General features: G+C 38.6%; 1 protein-coding gene across 1 annotated transcript in view; it reads left to right on the top strand.

The window, feature by feature from the left end:
* The window catches only part of KITLG (KIT ligand), an 85,495-nt gene extending 72,948 nt beyond the window's left edge, over positions 1–12,547 (top strand). The window contains exons 8-11 of the mRNA XM_015571144.1: positions 2,942–3,051; positions 3,754–3,821; positions 5,088–5,164; positions 11,740–12,547. Coding sequence (XP_015426630.1) covers positions 2,942–3,051; positions 3,754–3,821; positions 5,088–5,127 — 218 coding nt within the window. The 3' untranslated portion in view covers positions 5,128–5,164; positions 11,740–12,547. The remainder of the gene's footprint in view (positions 1–2,941; positions 3,052–3,753; positions 3,822–5,087; positions 5,165–11,739) is intronic.
* Positions 12,548–15,674: the final 3,127 nt, after the last annotated feature.

Genomic DNA, 15,674 nt, shown 5'->3' with positions numbered 1-15,674 from the left:
AACCCAGGAATTTGGGATTACTCAGATCCTATCCAGATGAGCTCCCTCACTCCATACGGTTTCTTTGAGCAACCTTTACTTAAAAGCAAAGCTTTGTTACTGGCTTGGGCTTTGGCCCCAAGCACCCTTACGTAGGCCTTGAGGAGCCTGATTCAAATCTTACTGATCCTTGGAAAGCAGCAGGAGCAAGTGTCGGGAGTCAGGCCCTAGAAGTACAAGCAAGCCTTTTCTGATAACAAATTTTTCTCTCCCTGCAAGAGATACGGCAGTGAGAACCAAAGACTTGGATATTAAGCTACTTGAATTAACAGAAGCAATCACAAAATTGAGGAAACCTTGACCTCTAGACCTCTATGGGAGGTGAAGCTCAGTTCCCGTGGTCCCATTCCCTCCCGGTCTTCACCAGGCTGCTGCTGGAGGGATAGGCAGTTTTCAGGGCTTTGCTGAGGGCCAGAGTCCTGGGTGGGACTTTCCAAGTGGTTAAAAGGCCACAGTACTCAGAGAGAGAAGTAAGATTTCCTCCTTAGGGCTTTGTTTAAAACACCTGCCTTAGGGGCTTGTCCTTCTACCTGAGAAAGATTTTAAGTGGGGAATCCCAGAAGACCTCACTCTCTAGTAAGTTCCTTATGCTTTTTTGCTGGTGGCGGTGGTCTCTGCTCTGGTCTGAATGGTGCAGTTCAAGATTTGGCCTTTGGATAAAACAGGGCAAACGGCATTCGGCTGCCTTGATTCCAGGGCATGTGGCTGCTCGAATGTAGCTCATGGCGTTCTGCATAGCACCATCCTAGCTCATTGCTTTTCCATGGGACCTGGGGGGCAAAAGTCAACAGCTTCCTTTGTTCTCACTTTAGACATTGGTCAGGGCTCCTCAAGGAGGTGACCTGGTCAAATTTATCAAAATTACACCCCAGTATCGAGTGTGGGTCACAGCAGGTTGACTGGTAAGGAAAATTCAAACACGTTACTGGAGTACACACACAGAGTTTAATCATTTATAGACAGTAAAATAAAATTCCTGAAATGGTAGGAATTGCATGTAAAATTCTGAACCCATTTTCTTTTAGGAAACACTTTTATAAATGGTGGTTAAATCCCAAATTAGTGCACATAACCCTTGAAGTAACTATTATTGTAATAATAGTAACACTTCAGTTATACAAAATCCCATTTTTTACCTCAGACTTATTTTGGTGAGGGAATTCATGTTGAGCTCCAATTTAAGATGCCTAAACTGTATTTCCCATGGGGATTGTAGGATGTGGGCTGGACCAGAAAAACTGCTAATCGAGTCTTAAGGAAGCCATTCATTGTTATGTGAATGGAAGACCCCACTTTCCTACCCAGTCCCACTGTCCCTTACACTACATTCCCACCATCACTCACTGCCCCCCAACCTGCGTGTGCGCAGGCGCGCGTGCACACACACACACACACACACACACACATCCTATTACCAGAGCCTCTTTGGAAACAGGAATCATAAATTTGGCAAATTTTCTACTTTCACTTTATAAATGATGGGAAAATAGGCAATTCCTGTTCTCACTAGAGTAGATAAGATTTGTTTCTTGCCTCTCAGGTTAAATTTATGAGTTTATTTTTTCCTAAATATTGCTAAATCTACAGTGATTCAGTTCTTTTGTATTATGTTCTATATTTAGGTACTTTATATGTTAAATAGGTGAGTGTAGGGGCTGACAGTAACTCAGATAACATGGTAAAATATCATAGCCCAAAGCAGTTGCTTTATCTTGGATTAGTTTACATTTTGATCAATCATTGAAACTGTATAATTTCCAAACTTATTGCATCTTTAAAAGAAAACTGAGATTTTTAACTTCCAAAATGGCACATGTCACTGTTTCCAAACAACAAAGCTGTTCCCTGTCAAGAAACAGAGAAAACTCTGTCAAATGTTAAGCTTTGTGTTGGGAGGTAGAGACCCTTGTGGGAGAAGTGTTTTCTTGAAGTTATGAATCATCCTGCTTCTATTGGAAGAGCAAAGCAGGAACAAGGAAGGTGTTCCATGCTAACATATGTCTTCTCTCTCACTAAGTTATTATTTAGAGTAAGCAATGGGAGACACTGGTGCTTTCAGCCGTTTGTTAATGTTCAGTAGTGTCAGGCTTTTCAAAATAAGAATTCTGAGAAATCACACCTTAGTGGGTAGAGGTGGGGAACATCCGGCCCAAGGGCCATATAAGGCCTGCAAAATCATTTGGTCTGGCCCTGCCAAGGCATTAGGGGTGAGTTAATTAAATGTTTGACCAAATATAGCAGGCTAATTTTTAGTTGATAAATTTATATGGCCCGCAAATGATGTTATAAATATCTAAATGGCCCTTGGCAGAAACAAGGTTCCCCATCCCTGCTTTAAGCCCATAGCACAGAGTCAGTTACTGCCTGCCATCCAGTAACTGTGTGTTGAAGATGCAATGAGAGACCGAATGATTCTAAGCATACGGTACCGAAAACTAATCTAACCACAATGCATGCAGAATGACAGTGCTTGCAGACCTTCATCTGGATTACAAAATATCATCTTTACAAAATTGCTTGGGTAGATATCAAGAATGAGAAAGTGAAAGATATTAGAAGATAAAGCCACAGAAGATGGATTTGCTTGATAGTACAAATCACCCTCCCAGCCCCAAACCCAGGAACGCATCCCGTCTGCATCCCCTCTGCATCTACATCAACCAAGTCAAATTTCCTTTTGTCTGTGGGTTTTTTCTCCTTTTCAATTTATTTACCTTTTGGAGACTGCATGGATTTATATTGCCACTCCCAAACAATGCTCCGCAGAAAAATCATGGTTTAAATATTTTAAACAGAGAGAGGTCAAGAGCGTGTTACAGAAACAGGTGGGAACTGCCAGAGCAATAGAGCAGAACCCCAGCATGGCGATGCTGTGTTCACCACTGTGCTATTTAAATTACAGGGAAGGCCTTGAATTCCATTGGAGACTCCAAGCTGCAATGGGCAGCCATGACGTTGCCAGCATTCTTCTCTCTTTTAGTTGGCTTTGGTTTTGGAGCCTTATACTGGAAGGTAAGTGTTGTTTTTGTTTTTCTTGATCAGAAACTTTCTGAACTTTATATACTTACTACTTCTTACTCTAGTTACATAAGTGATTAACACACAAACTGCCCTTTTCTGAGAAAGGATCTCACCACGAAAATGATAAAATAAATGAAGTTCAACCTTAACTTAGTTACAAGAAAATTAAAATCTTAGAAAGGTTTCTTCCCATCACCTATTATGCTTGGGAGACCACTCCTCTGGCCGAGAATGTAGACAGAAGAAATGCAACTGGTTTTAATAGCTTTAACTAAATATAAAATGGAAGGAGAATATGCTGAAAATCTTACAAAGCCAAACAGAAATGTCATTTGTATTATCCGCTAATTTGGATTTCTACTCCTCTGTTCTCTTCTATTGAAGCCTGTCTAAAAGTTTAAAATGTGCTAAATCATTGTGACTCAGCTTTTTGAAATTTCTTTTGGATTTGATTACTGTTTAAATCTTTCAGTTTCTTTATTACGTTTTTGCCTCCCATATTCTAAAAATGTTGAGTCGATAATACCATGCATTTCTTATCATTTCTTAATGGAAAAATATTTTACATGCTGCATGCTGAAGACAACTGTTACTGGAGTTATTAACAAAAGATAAAGGTAGAGACCGCTAACCTCTGAAATAGTATATTATGCACTGATATGTTTATGATATGTATCACTGTTCTTTTTCCAGAAGAAACAACCAAATCTTACAAGGACAGTTGAAAATATACAGATTAATGAAGAGGATAATGAGATAAGGTATTTCGTTTTACTAAGTGTGTGCACCAGTACCTTGGCATTGGCATTTCATGTACCATACACATGCTCATAATACCTTTAAGAAGTGGTTCAGCCTAGCCGGTTTGGCTCTCTGGATAGAGCATCAGCCTGGGGACTAAAAGGTCCCAGGTTCGATTCCGGTCAAGGGCATGTACCTTGGTTGCGGGCACATCCCCAGTGGGGGATGTGCAGGAGGCAGCTGATCGATGCTTCTCTTTCATCGATGTTTCTGACTCTCTATCCCTCTCCCTTCCTCTCTGTAAAAAATCAATAAAATATGTTTAAAAAAAATAAGTGGTTTGCTCTTATAATAGCATCCCCCAGCCAGGGCCCTCCAAGACTTTGTCGACACTTCTAACCCCTCACTCCTTCTTCAAGCCCACATCTCCATTTAGCTGTAGAACACCTTCACAGCCCTTGGGTGTCAGAACTGGTCCTCTCTACTTTATTTCTTGCTCAGACTCCTGGTCATGGAGCTCGGTAGGCACATTTGCTTATTCTTCTTTTCCACTCTGTTACCAAGACATACTGATTCCTCTCTCAAACCTCTCACAAGCTTAGCTTTTTCTTAGGCCATAGTGATTATCTTCATCCAAATCTTTATTATGTTTTGCCTGAGTTGCTGCCACAGAATGTTTTTTTTTTTCTTAGCCCCTCTAAACTCTACATTTGTCTCATTCTTCCTTAAATTTTGGCTCATAACACCACTTCCAAGTCAAGATACTTTGTTACTTTTCTCTCTTGCATACTTAATATGTTTGCCATCATTCTAGTTTGTAGAGCCCTTAACTTTTCCCAACCTATTATTTTCTCCAAAGCCAAATATAAAAATTATTTTAAGATACCTTTCCATTTACTGTAGCTAACCCTTATCATTTGTTTATCTTATGCCATATTGCCCAATACTGATACTTTGATTTTATGTTCAGGTTTGATTTTCATCTGTCATGTTACTATCTCTCAAATCATGCCTGTATATACAGATTCACATGTTAAATACACGTAAGCATTTTTAGTATGTGTATATGCATAGAGAATGTAAAAATCTACTTGGGAAACTGTATTGAGGCAGATAAATTCTTCCCTCATCCTTATGGTTATACGTATGAAGGTAAGCTTCCTACTCAACTTTGCAACCTTTTGTTATTGTGTTTATAGAAAAAAAAGACCTGCCTTTTAAAATGCTTAGGTCATGTCAGAATTTCTGTCCAAAAGCAAATAAGCATTTTTCTTGTTGTTTTTCAGTATGTTGCAAGAAAAAGAAAGAGAGTTTCAAGAAGTCTAATTGTGGCTTGTATCCACACTGTTACTTTCGTATATTGGTAAGTTTTTAGAAGGCAAGCTGAAATATTTAACAAAAATTACACAGCCAAAATTTCGAAACAAAATGTATTGTCTCCGATTGAACTGATATCAGTATGTGAACTGAAAGGCTCTGTCATCTTTGAACTGTACCTTTCAAATCCGTTGTTATTCTGAAGCTTTGAAAGGCAAAGCAGTGCTAGTCCTGGCCCATGGATTCATCTGGTATGGGAGATTGTAAAAAGTCAACAGATAAGTGTTTACTATTTTTGAGGCCAGAAAATAAATTACACAAGGGAATAGAGTAAATTGGGACTAAAATAAAATATTATTAATAGGGGAAGAATAAATAAAATCAATTTCAATTAGGTGTAACTACTATTAACGATAGAAAAAGTATTTCATTTGTTAAATGCTGAAAAGAGCAAAAACTAAAAACATTTCCTTGCCATCTTAAGGAAAAAGAGAAGAGGTCAAAATATCTTATAGTCAGGAGAGGGGAATTGTCAAGGTGAAGTGCCACCTGCCACATGCCTGGTAATCATTGTGCCTCATCACAGTACAGAGTCCAGGATGCGCTGAATATTAACTACTGACAGATGCCCGCTGTGGTTGTGTAGGTCTGCAGAGGGCTGGGAAGCTGGGGAAGTGAGAAAACATGTCTGGAAGGCACTGGTGTTCAAACTCCAGACACTGTTGGGGGAGCCCCCTGAATGGCACTAACCTGGTCCAGCATGGATGGATTCATGCTCTTCTCACTTACACTTCTGCCAACGGGCTCTTAATATTGTTATGCCCGTGGGATCCTGAGCACATTCATTACAGCAGGGTCCAAGTGTTCTCTCATGCTCCTTAGTTCTTCCCATACTCTCTCGTGACCACTAACTCTCCCAGATGGTACAGTCATTGGTGATCCTGGCTTTTTCCTTACAGGCCACTGTCCTTCCAACTTTCACTTCTGTCCCCTATTCCGACATCTAGCTCTAGATTGAAACTTCGCCAGGAAAACTGGGTCACAGAGCCTTTGCCTCCTCCAGGAGCGCTCACTGTTATAGGTATAGAACATAGTTTTCAAGATCCAAAATCACATGAGACACTAATAACGATGCCCCACATTTCTCTAACACTTTAACCTTCTACTGCACAGACTTCATCTTTGCCTTTAAACATGCTCTTGATCACTGTGTCCAAAGCATGACTCCTCACTTCTTTCTAGGCCGATTTTCCCTGTGATATGATGTAAATGAATACAACCCTAGTGCAACTCTTTTTATTTTTCTGGAGTCACATTCCCCAAGATGAAGTCATTGTTTTTGCCTAGAAATCTATTTCTCTGTCCCCAACCCCAACACAAGCCTCACTGTATCTTCCCTTTCTGCCATTTCAGTCCCCTAAGCCAGACATCCCAAATCACACATTAAATAGTTAATTGAGTCGTAAAGCGCAAGTATTGTCCTCTGTTGTGTGGTTTTGGATTGCACTGCTGGGATCCTGTTTTGGCACACGGGTCTTTAATCATGTGTTTTTAATTGTAGCCTTTGTCCTGTGACATTTGGAGAGTTGATTATGTGGTGGGAAAACCCAGGGCACTTGTTTAAGAGACAAAAACATGGCATTTTAAAGCAATTGTAGTCAAGCAACTTACGCATCAGTCTACTAGCCAGGGGAGCATTAAGGACAGGAACCAAGCCTGTCTGGTTCTCGCTGTAGTTCCTCACTGGTTTCCAGTACATTATAGACTCTCAGGAAGTGTTTGCTGAATGAACAACTGAGTGAATGAATAAACCCAAGTGAAAGTTTACCAAGTAGGAAGGAGATAGTGAGATCTGCTGCACAACATTATATCTATAGTTAACAATGCTACAGTGTGTATATAAAATAAGAGTGTGTTGAGGGGAGATCTTACATTAGACATAATTTGAATTATATCCATTTTCTAGGTTAACAAGAAAAGGGGAAATACAGGGAGAATGACTCAGATTTATGGTGAGGATTTCTCCCTGAAATGGAAATTTCACTCACGTTTTAAATCAGGACAAATATTGGAACACTAGAACAGAAACAGTGGAATAGTTAGTTCTCCAAAGGAAATAACCTATAATTGGAAATGAAGAGGGGAATTTTATATTCTTCATTTTATTTTTTTAATCTTCACCCAAAGATATTTTCCATTGCCTTTTTTTGTTTGTTTTTTTGAGAGAGAGAGAGAGAGAGAGAGGGAATGGGAGGGAGAGGGAAAGACAGAGAGAGAAACATGAAAGACAGAGAGAGAGAAACATCCATCAATATGAGAGAGACACATTGATTGGTAGCCTTCTGCACAGGGACTGAGATTGAGCCTGCAACCGAGGTACATGCCCTTAAGTGGAATAGAACCTGGGCCCCTTCAGTCTGTGGGCCAATGCTCTACCCAGTGAGCCAAACCATCTAGGGCAGTAGTCGGCAAACTCATTAGTCAACAGAGCCAAATATCAACAGTACAACGATTGAAATTTCTTTTGAGAGCCAAATTTTTAAAACTTAAACTATATAGGTAAGTACAGTGTTATTCCCTTAATTAGGGTACTCCTAAGGCTTAGGAAGAGCCACACTCAAGGGGCCAAAGAGCCGCATGTGGCTCACAAACCGCAGTTTGCCGACCATGGATCTAGGGCAAGAGTTTGAGATTTTTAAATACAAGAAAAGGAATATAAAATAATAAACTAGAAACAAAAGAAAGTGCCTCTAAGAGAAAATATACTAAAACTGTGTTTATTTGACATCAGACATGAAAAATGTCTATAAAAAAATTAAAAATCCATTTGATCAATTAGCTGATGCCAAGTATCCATATGTAACATTCCTCTATAATTTTTCATTTATTGGGTTATGTACAGCACAGTTTAAGAGAGAGAAATGGAATATATTATAGGAAGATTTTGCTCTTTGTTCTTCATTCTTTGCATTATTCAATGCAAAGCTTAATATAACCTAGTTGTATCCTCAAATTGCTTATAGCCTACAAAAGGAAATAGGACATATTTATAATAACCTATTTGAAAAAGTTTAAAAAGTAACTAAAGGAGCTTACAAGGAAAATGCAATAAGAGACCTGAGGTAAGGCCATTGCAAATGGTTGAATAGTCTGTGCCTGTATCATAACTCTAGATCAGTGGTTCTCAACCTTCTGGCCCTTTAAATACAGTTCCTCATGTTGTGACCCAACCATAAAATTATTTTCGTTGCTACTTCATAACTGTAATGTTGCTACTGTTGTGAATTGTAACATAAATATCTGATATGCAGGATGGTCTTAGGCGACCGACCCCTGTGAAAGGGTTGTTCGACCGCCAAAGGGGTCGTGACCCACAGGTTGAGAACCGCTGCTCTAGATATTGGTCTGGGTGGAATCCCTTAGAATTATACTATGCAAATCCATAAACAGTTGCTTTATTTGCAGTGAGAGGAAAATCACTAGCAATCAGAGAAAGGCTTCATTGTGCGGGTAATGGAGGTAGCATTGGTACTGAGGTAGATGTTAAATGATGGTTAAAATTTTCTTAGCACAGGTGAGGGGTAATCTGGATGCTGCAAGTGGTACGAGCTAATTCCGAGAGACCAAGTATGGACTGTGTTCCAGACTCAGGTTGTCCAGTCAGACTCCAGTGGAGGTCACACATAAAGCATTAAAGGGCTGAGAAGAAAGCGTAGGATCCGTTTGAAAAATTCTAAGCATGGGCCTTACACTCTACTGAGTAACAGAAGGAGCTGTTGGAGGGCTCAGAAGAGATGTGAGTGATACAATCAAAGCAGAGTTTTAGGAAAGTAATCAGATGTAGTGAGGCCAGATAACCGCGAGTGGTGAACTAGAATCAGGGGGTCCACTTAGGAGGCCCATCTTCTACCAGTGGTTCTCAACCTTCCTAATGCCGGGACCCTTTAATACAGTTCCTCATGTTGTGGTGACCCCGTATTTCATTGTTATAAATTGAACATAAGTAAAGCATAGTGATTAATCACAAAAACAATACGTAATTATATATGTGTTTTCCAATGGTCTTAGGCAACCCCTGTAAAAGGGTCGTTTGACCCCCCAAAGGGGTCGCGACCCACAGGTTGAGAACCGCTGTATCTCTACACAGACGTGCTAGAATGATGACCTGAACTAGGGTTGGGGCCATGGAAACAGGAAAACTTGCGCCATTTTGGAGACATTGCAGTAAAAAAAAATCAACAATTCCTAGTTACTGATGGGATGTGAGGCTCGACGTTCCACGGAGGTCGTAAGGGTGACATGGAGCCTTTGGGACTAACCAGATAGTGGTGCCGTGAAAAGAAAATAGAAGGAGCTGTTAGTAAATATTGACCTGTGGCCAAATACGAGAGACTGGAATTCAGAGAACAGTCAGGGCTGCATTTGGGAGTCTTCTACAAGGAATTTTAATTGAGACCTTGGTAGAAGGACCGCATAGTCACCCAGAAGGCCCGGGGTGGTTGATAGTAAATAGCACAAGTTTGTAGACACTGGGTTAGCAGTTCTTATTGACTTACCCCAGCATGGTAAGAGTAGGAAATAGTTCTTATTATAATGAGGCTGGTAGAGAGATTTCCTAAAAGAAACCCAATCTGGAAGTTTCCTATAGATCTAAGCCAGAATGTAACAGATCCTAGAATTGGAGTACTGATGGGTATGAGTTGAGCAAGCTGGGTCATTGAGCGAACAGTTCCTGGGAGTGATTGGTTACCAAGTGGCAAGGATAGGACTCTTCACTAGGTATTTCCTAAGAATTTCTGGAGCTTTGGAGTTTTTGTTTTTGAGCTCTCTTTTTATAGACACATTGTAATGCCGAGGATTAGAAGGGATTAAACTTGGGTTCAAGCCTTGACTCTGAAGATTTAACTAGCTGTAAGTTCCTGAATGAGTCAATTGTCTTTTAAGCCCAAGTTTTTCACATATAACAAGGGGATAATAATACTCACCCTGCTTATTTCATGAGGTTGTTGTAAAAAGCCAGAGAATTATTATAAAAATTGTAGTTTTATTCTCTGGGAAAACAGTTGCCAGCTTTCGAGTTTCTTTTCTTTGCTAAATAATCCAGGGACAAAATAAGAAATAGATTTGTAATCTTGCTTTTCTATATTTAAATTTATAATTTTAAATTATTCATAGCTTTTACATATATCTATATACAATATATTCAGATATAGATATAGATATAAATATAGGTAGATAGATATAGGTATAGGTATAGATATAGATAGATATAGATATCTTTGCTCTTCCCTCTTGCTTTTCTAACTAAACTTTGCTTTTAAAATATCTGCTATGTATTTTGGATTTCTCTTAATGCCTCCTAGTTTTCCTTCAGGATTTAATTCTGCATTCCTAAACACCGGTTCTCTAGTTCCTAAATTTCTATGTTTGATAAATTGTCATATAACATGGTTTTTAGTATACTGCATTTAGAAAGTCTGGGAAAAATACTGTACTTCTTATCACTCGCACTATTGAATTTCATACATAGCTTAAAACCAGTGATCTGATTTGGGGAGTGATAAATAAGTACAGAGATAAGGGGGAAAATAGTGAGTAGGGAAGAAAAGAAATGCAAAAATGCACATTTATTTAGGGTTGTGGTTGAAGATAACATGAAGATACTGTCTATAATAAAAATAAATAGACAAGGAAGTACAAATATTTCACTCAAAAGTTGCAAAATCTGAAAGCTAAGTCCAAAGCTCAGTGGTCTAACACCAGCGCAGAAGAACTAAAACAAAGCCTGGCTTTCATGATTGGACAAGTACAGTAAGCGGTGCCCAGGCAAATGAACCTCCCAGATGCTTTGTCAGGATGTGGTGCCAGGATTTCTGTCTTTCTGTTGTCTGTTTGACAGGATTGAGTGAGATCTTGCTGCTGCTATTTCCTCCATTGGGAGAAACCATTGCTAGAACCTGGCAGGCAGTCCAGATACTGGCACTGCGCAATGACCAGGAAGCTGTTACTGGCTGGGCCTCTGACCAGCTTCTCCACCTGTCCCAGCTATCTCTTTTATGCTACTCCATCTCAGTCCACTTCACCTCTCTCTAAACACCACTGCCTTTGTCCTTCAAGCCCTCTCCCCTCACAACCTGTCTGCTACCTTTCCACAGCCTTGTTTGAGAAATTCAAGGCTACATCGGTTAAGAACCCTCTAACCACAAATAATAGAGAATCTATGGGATGCTTTGGGTATGAAAGCCACAGGATATCCATTCATCCTTTCTTACATGCATGAAATAGTTATTGAGTATTATTTTATGTCAGGCACTGTACTAGGTATTGAAATACGGCAGTAAGTAAAAAAGATAGACAAAGCTCCATATATTCAATAGGAGCAGACAAGCAATAAACAATAAAACATTTCAGATAATGTTCAATATTACCAGGGAGAGCATAGAGAGTGACTGATCACTGCATCTAGGAAAACATTTGTCAAGTCATTTTAGGCTGTGTAATTGAAACATACATTGTAATCTGAATCTAATTCTCTAGTCACATGAGTTTATGTAATGGGAATGAAAAGGAGGCAGAAAGCAGATATAGACCATAATCTCTCTTTTTGTCTTTTCTCTCTAGGTGGGTAACAGTTCATGTTTGCTTCATAAATGAAGCCGCTTTAAACAAATTCATATTCTGTCTGGAGTGACAGACTGCGTCTTTTCCTGTTCTTGCTACCCATGACTCTATATGGATGATTCAGAAATTGGAACAAAGTGTTTTACTGTGAAACTGGCACTGAATTAATCATCTATAAAGAAGAACTTGCATGGAGCAGGACTCTACTCTAAGGACCTGGGGGACTTGTAGTGTCATTTAGAACCTGCAACTGATGTTGGGAGAGAAAGCACGTATCCCAGACTGCACGCCCATTTTGCATGCCTCCAGAAATGTCTAATAGCTGAAAACCACATAGCTTTATTTTTTGTTACAACCTGCAGTTTGTAGTTATCTCGGTCCCTTCAAGTAGCGTTCAAGCTGGATAATTGCGGTAATAATTTTTCTTCAAAGGGATCTAGAAGAATTTTAAAGACAAAAACTCGATAGCATCAGCCACTGCACATATTCAAAGCAGAGGAGGAAAAAGTGATTGGAGTGGGTATCACGTCAGCTTCTTAGCCGCTAATGATATGGGTCTGATCTCAAGTCTCTTCCTGTTGTAAAACACGCTCACCCACATCGCAGGAGACAAAGGGGCACGGTCAGCTGGTGCTGAATTGGAACAGTGATGCCTTTGCAGCGGGGAGAGCCCCCAAAGAGTCATCGCACGAAGAAGCTATGAAAACTGAACAACAGGGCAGTCGCCGAGGAGGACATTTGTCTCCCCTGGTGCGGGCGGCCTTTTCCCTTGACCACTGTCGGGTGTATAAATCATGCTTGCAAAATATATTACAAAATGTTTATATTCTAAAACTATTACAGAGTTATAGAAAGGGACTTAGGAGAAATTGCTGAATGTGTGAAGGTCCTGTTTTTGATTTCCGCCATGGGAGAGAGTAAAAATAAATTATGATATTTAGTATGTAAGGTTAGAAAACCACAACACCCACATGCTGATATGGGTGTTGAAACTAGTTTACTTGGCTTTTTATAAGAATGCAAGGAATCAGGAAACTCTACTTATTTATAGTATAACCACCATTATCTGTTTTAAAGGATCCATTTATTTAAAATCAGGCACTCTCTATCCATTAAGGTTTATGAATTAAATAAAAAGAGAGCTTTATGTAGTTATGCATGTCAGTTTGCTATTTAAAATGTGTGACAGCGTTTGTCATATTAAGAGTGAATTTGGCAGGAATTCCCAAGATGGACGTTGCGCTTTTAAACTAGAACTTGTGAGACATCATGTGAATTTCCCTTGCCAATTTCTTTTTATGGTCAAAGAAACATCTGACTACAGTGAAAGAATGATTTCTAATGACTTATTTTGGAGAAGGTTCTCTTATTCTATCATGAGCATGCACATAAAGGAATCCAAAGCTTGCCATTATCACTTACTCCTTATAACAACATTATTGCCATGTACTCCCACCATCAGATGACCATCTCCAATGTAGTGATACAAAAGGGCATGAAAAACTGCTACTTTCCTTTGATTTCTAAAGTCTAAGAATTTCTAGTGTAGTTGGATTTTAGCTTATGTTCAAAGCTAATCCAAATACAACTTCAATACGTGGCCTTTGATCTCTTTTTGTACCAAAGAGCCCAAATGCTTTCTATGATCCCTTCCTTCTGTGGTTCCTCAAACACTAGTCATTTTTTTCTAAAATATAAGCCAGTGCTTTGGAAGCTGCATTACCTTATTTAGGCCCTCAGATATCCCGTGGTATAATCAATTAGTAATAGAACCAGAGATCAGTTTAATTGCTGAAAGGACCTGTCTCGAGCATGTGACAGGGATTGTTTTGAGAAAAATAGACATAGGTGAATGCAAGTGACGTGAGTAGGTCATAAGTAGATTGAGAAAATTGATAAGTAATAGTTCGACTTGTTTCACCAATGGTTTCAATTTTCTTAGGCATGTGGCACTGCTGTTTAATGAGCTTGAGAGTACAATAAGTGTACTTTTGTTCTCAGCTAATAGCTGGATTTTAATATTCAAGGACAGGGTCCTAATCAATGGAGTTAAAGAAACAAATTCAGCAACTTATGAAATCTGGCATAGTTGGCGAGGGGAGCTATGTTCTGCCTAATTAAATGTATTGGTTCATTGAGAGGTAGATGGATTACCAATTTTTAAAACACTGAAGTTTCATAAAATTCATGAACAATAAAAAAATGCTGAACATTATTTTAGATGGTAGCTGCTTGGGCATTAACTGTGTCATATCTGCTTTAAGATAGGAAAAAATATATATTATCTATATCTTTGCTTTGTCTTATCTGGCATATGTTTGAATATTCTTCTTTATAAATCAGTGTTTCGAAATTGCCTTTTAAAATGATCTCAAAAGTCTACCAATTCTAAATTATACCTAAAGCTTTGCACCATTTTGGTAGAACCCAAGTTTATAAAGAATTGGCTTGCACGGCCAGCATGGCCCAGTGGTTGAGTGTCAACCTATGAGTTAGGAGGTCACGGTTCGATTCTGGGTCAGGGCACATGCCCGGGTTGCAGGCTCGATCCCCAGTGTGAGGTGTGCAGGAGGCAACCAATCAATGATCCTCTCTCATCATTGATGTTTCCATCTCTCTCTCCCTCTCCTTTCCTCTCTGAGATCAATAAAAATATATTTTTTAAAAAAAGAAAGAAACTGACTTTGTGATAAACTGTTCCTGCCCAGTGATATCAAAGTGTTCCTGAATTTTGTATTATTATCTAAGGTGCTCACCACACTGCCACTTTTTAAAGAGTCAGATACAAATTGGTTGTTTTAAAATACAATAATAGATTAAGTACCCTATCCTCTTTAGAAAGGATTTAGCATGTGAAAAAATGAAAAAGCAGGTGTCCATAATGAAGTGTTTGTTTTAGTAACAAACACCTTTCATTGAGCATTAAAATACTTTGGAGAAATTTTGTGGCATATTTTGGAACTTTAATTCAATTGAAGTTAAATTTTAAAAAAATTATTCAGAATTCATGGATATTTCTTAATATTTTTCTGAAGCTAGGTTTTGGTTTCAAAATGTAATTCCAATGTAAGGCTTTTAGCCATTTCATATATATGCTTCTTTAACTAAAAATTATTTTTCCAAAAGGCAGTTTGGCATAATGGGATAAATGTTGGGAAAAACTGTAAGAAACCTCTGCTATTAACTGAAATAGGTCAATCACCTCCCTCACTGGTTCTCAGTTTTGTAATTATCTATATGATGAACTCTGAGGGCTCACATTAGATGGGAAGCCTATTGATATATGACTGACAATAGAGCTGAAACTGTCTCATGAAAAATATCCAACTCTGAATAAGCAATTTGACCATAAAAAGTCATTGCTGTTCTTGTTTGTAATGTAAATAAGGTCCATTAGTAAAAGTGAAATTCAGTCTCATGTACAGTGAATTGGATAACCATTTACACAGAGATGGCATTTGCTTTGCTTAAATGAATGTTTTGGGATCACTTCTGAAGAATGAACAGCATTACTGCATTTTAGTCGGGAAGAGATACTATAAGATGTGTGTAACATTTGGAAATGTACCAAATTATGCATTTAAATCTTCTCATTTTCTTAAAAGCTAACAGCAGAAAATGTAAGATGCTCATAAAGTTTCTTGAATGCCAAAAGGTAATTTAGAATCCATTTGGAAAGAGGAAATTCATAAATTTCATTTTAAATTGGAAAGTGGGATAAGAATTTTAAAATAAGCTAGCTTGTCTTTGAAACAATATTATTTTTACATTGGCATTAAAATATAAACATTCAGATTGAAATTCTAACTAGTTCATTTATAGTTTCAGCTCACACTCTATGGTGTAGCTGCTTTCCATGAACAAATCTGGAAATGCCCTTGTTTGTAAAGATAAAGTAATAGTACTTTCATTTCCTAACAAGCTATTGTCTTAGA

Source organism: Myotis davidii, unplaced genomic scaffold (assembly GCF_000327345.1).
Source record: "Myotis davidii unplaced genomic scaffold, ASM32734v1 scaffold108, whole genome shotgun sequence".
Classification (NCBI taxonomy): Eukaryota; Metazoa; Chordata; class Mammalia; order Chiroptera; family Vespertilionidae; genus Myotis; species Myotis davidii.
This window is presented reverse-complemented; position numbering and strand designations above follow the sequence as displayed.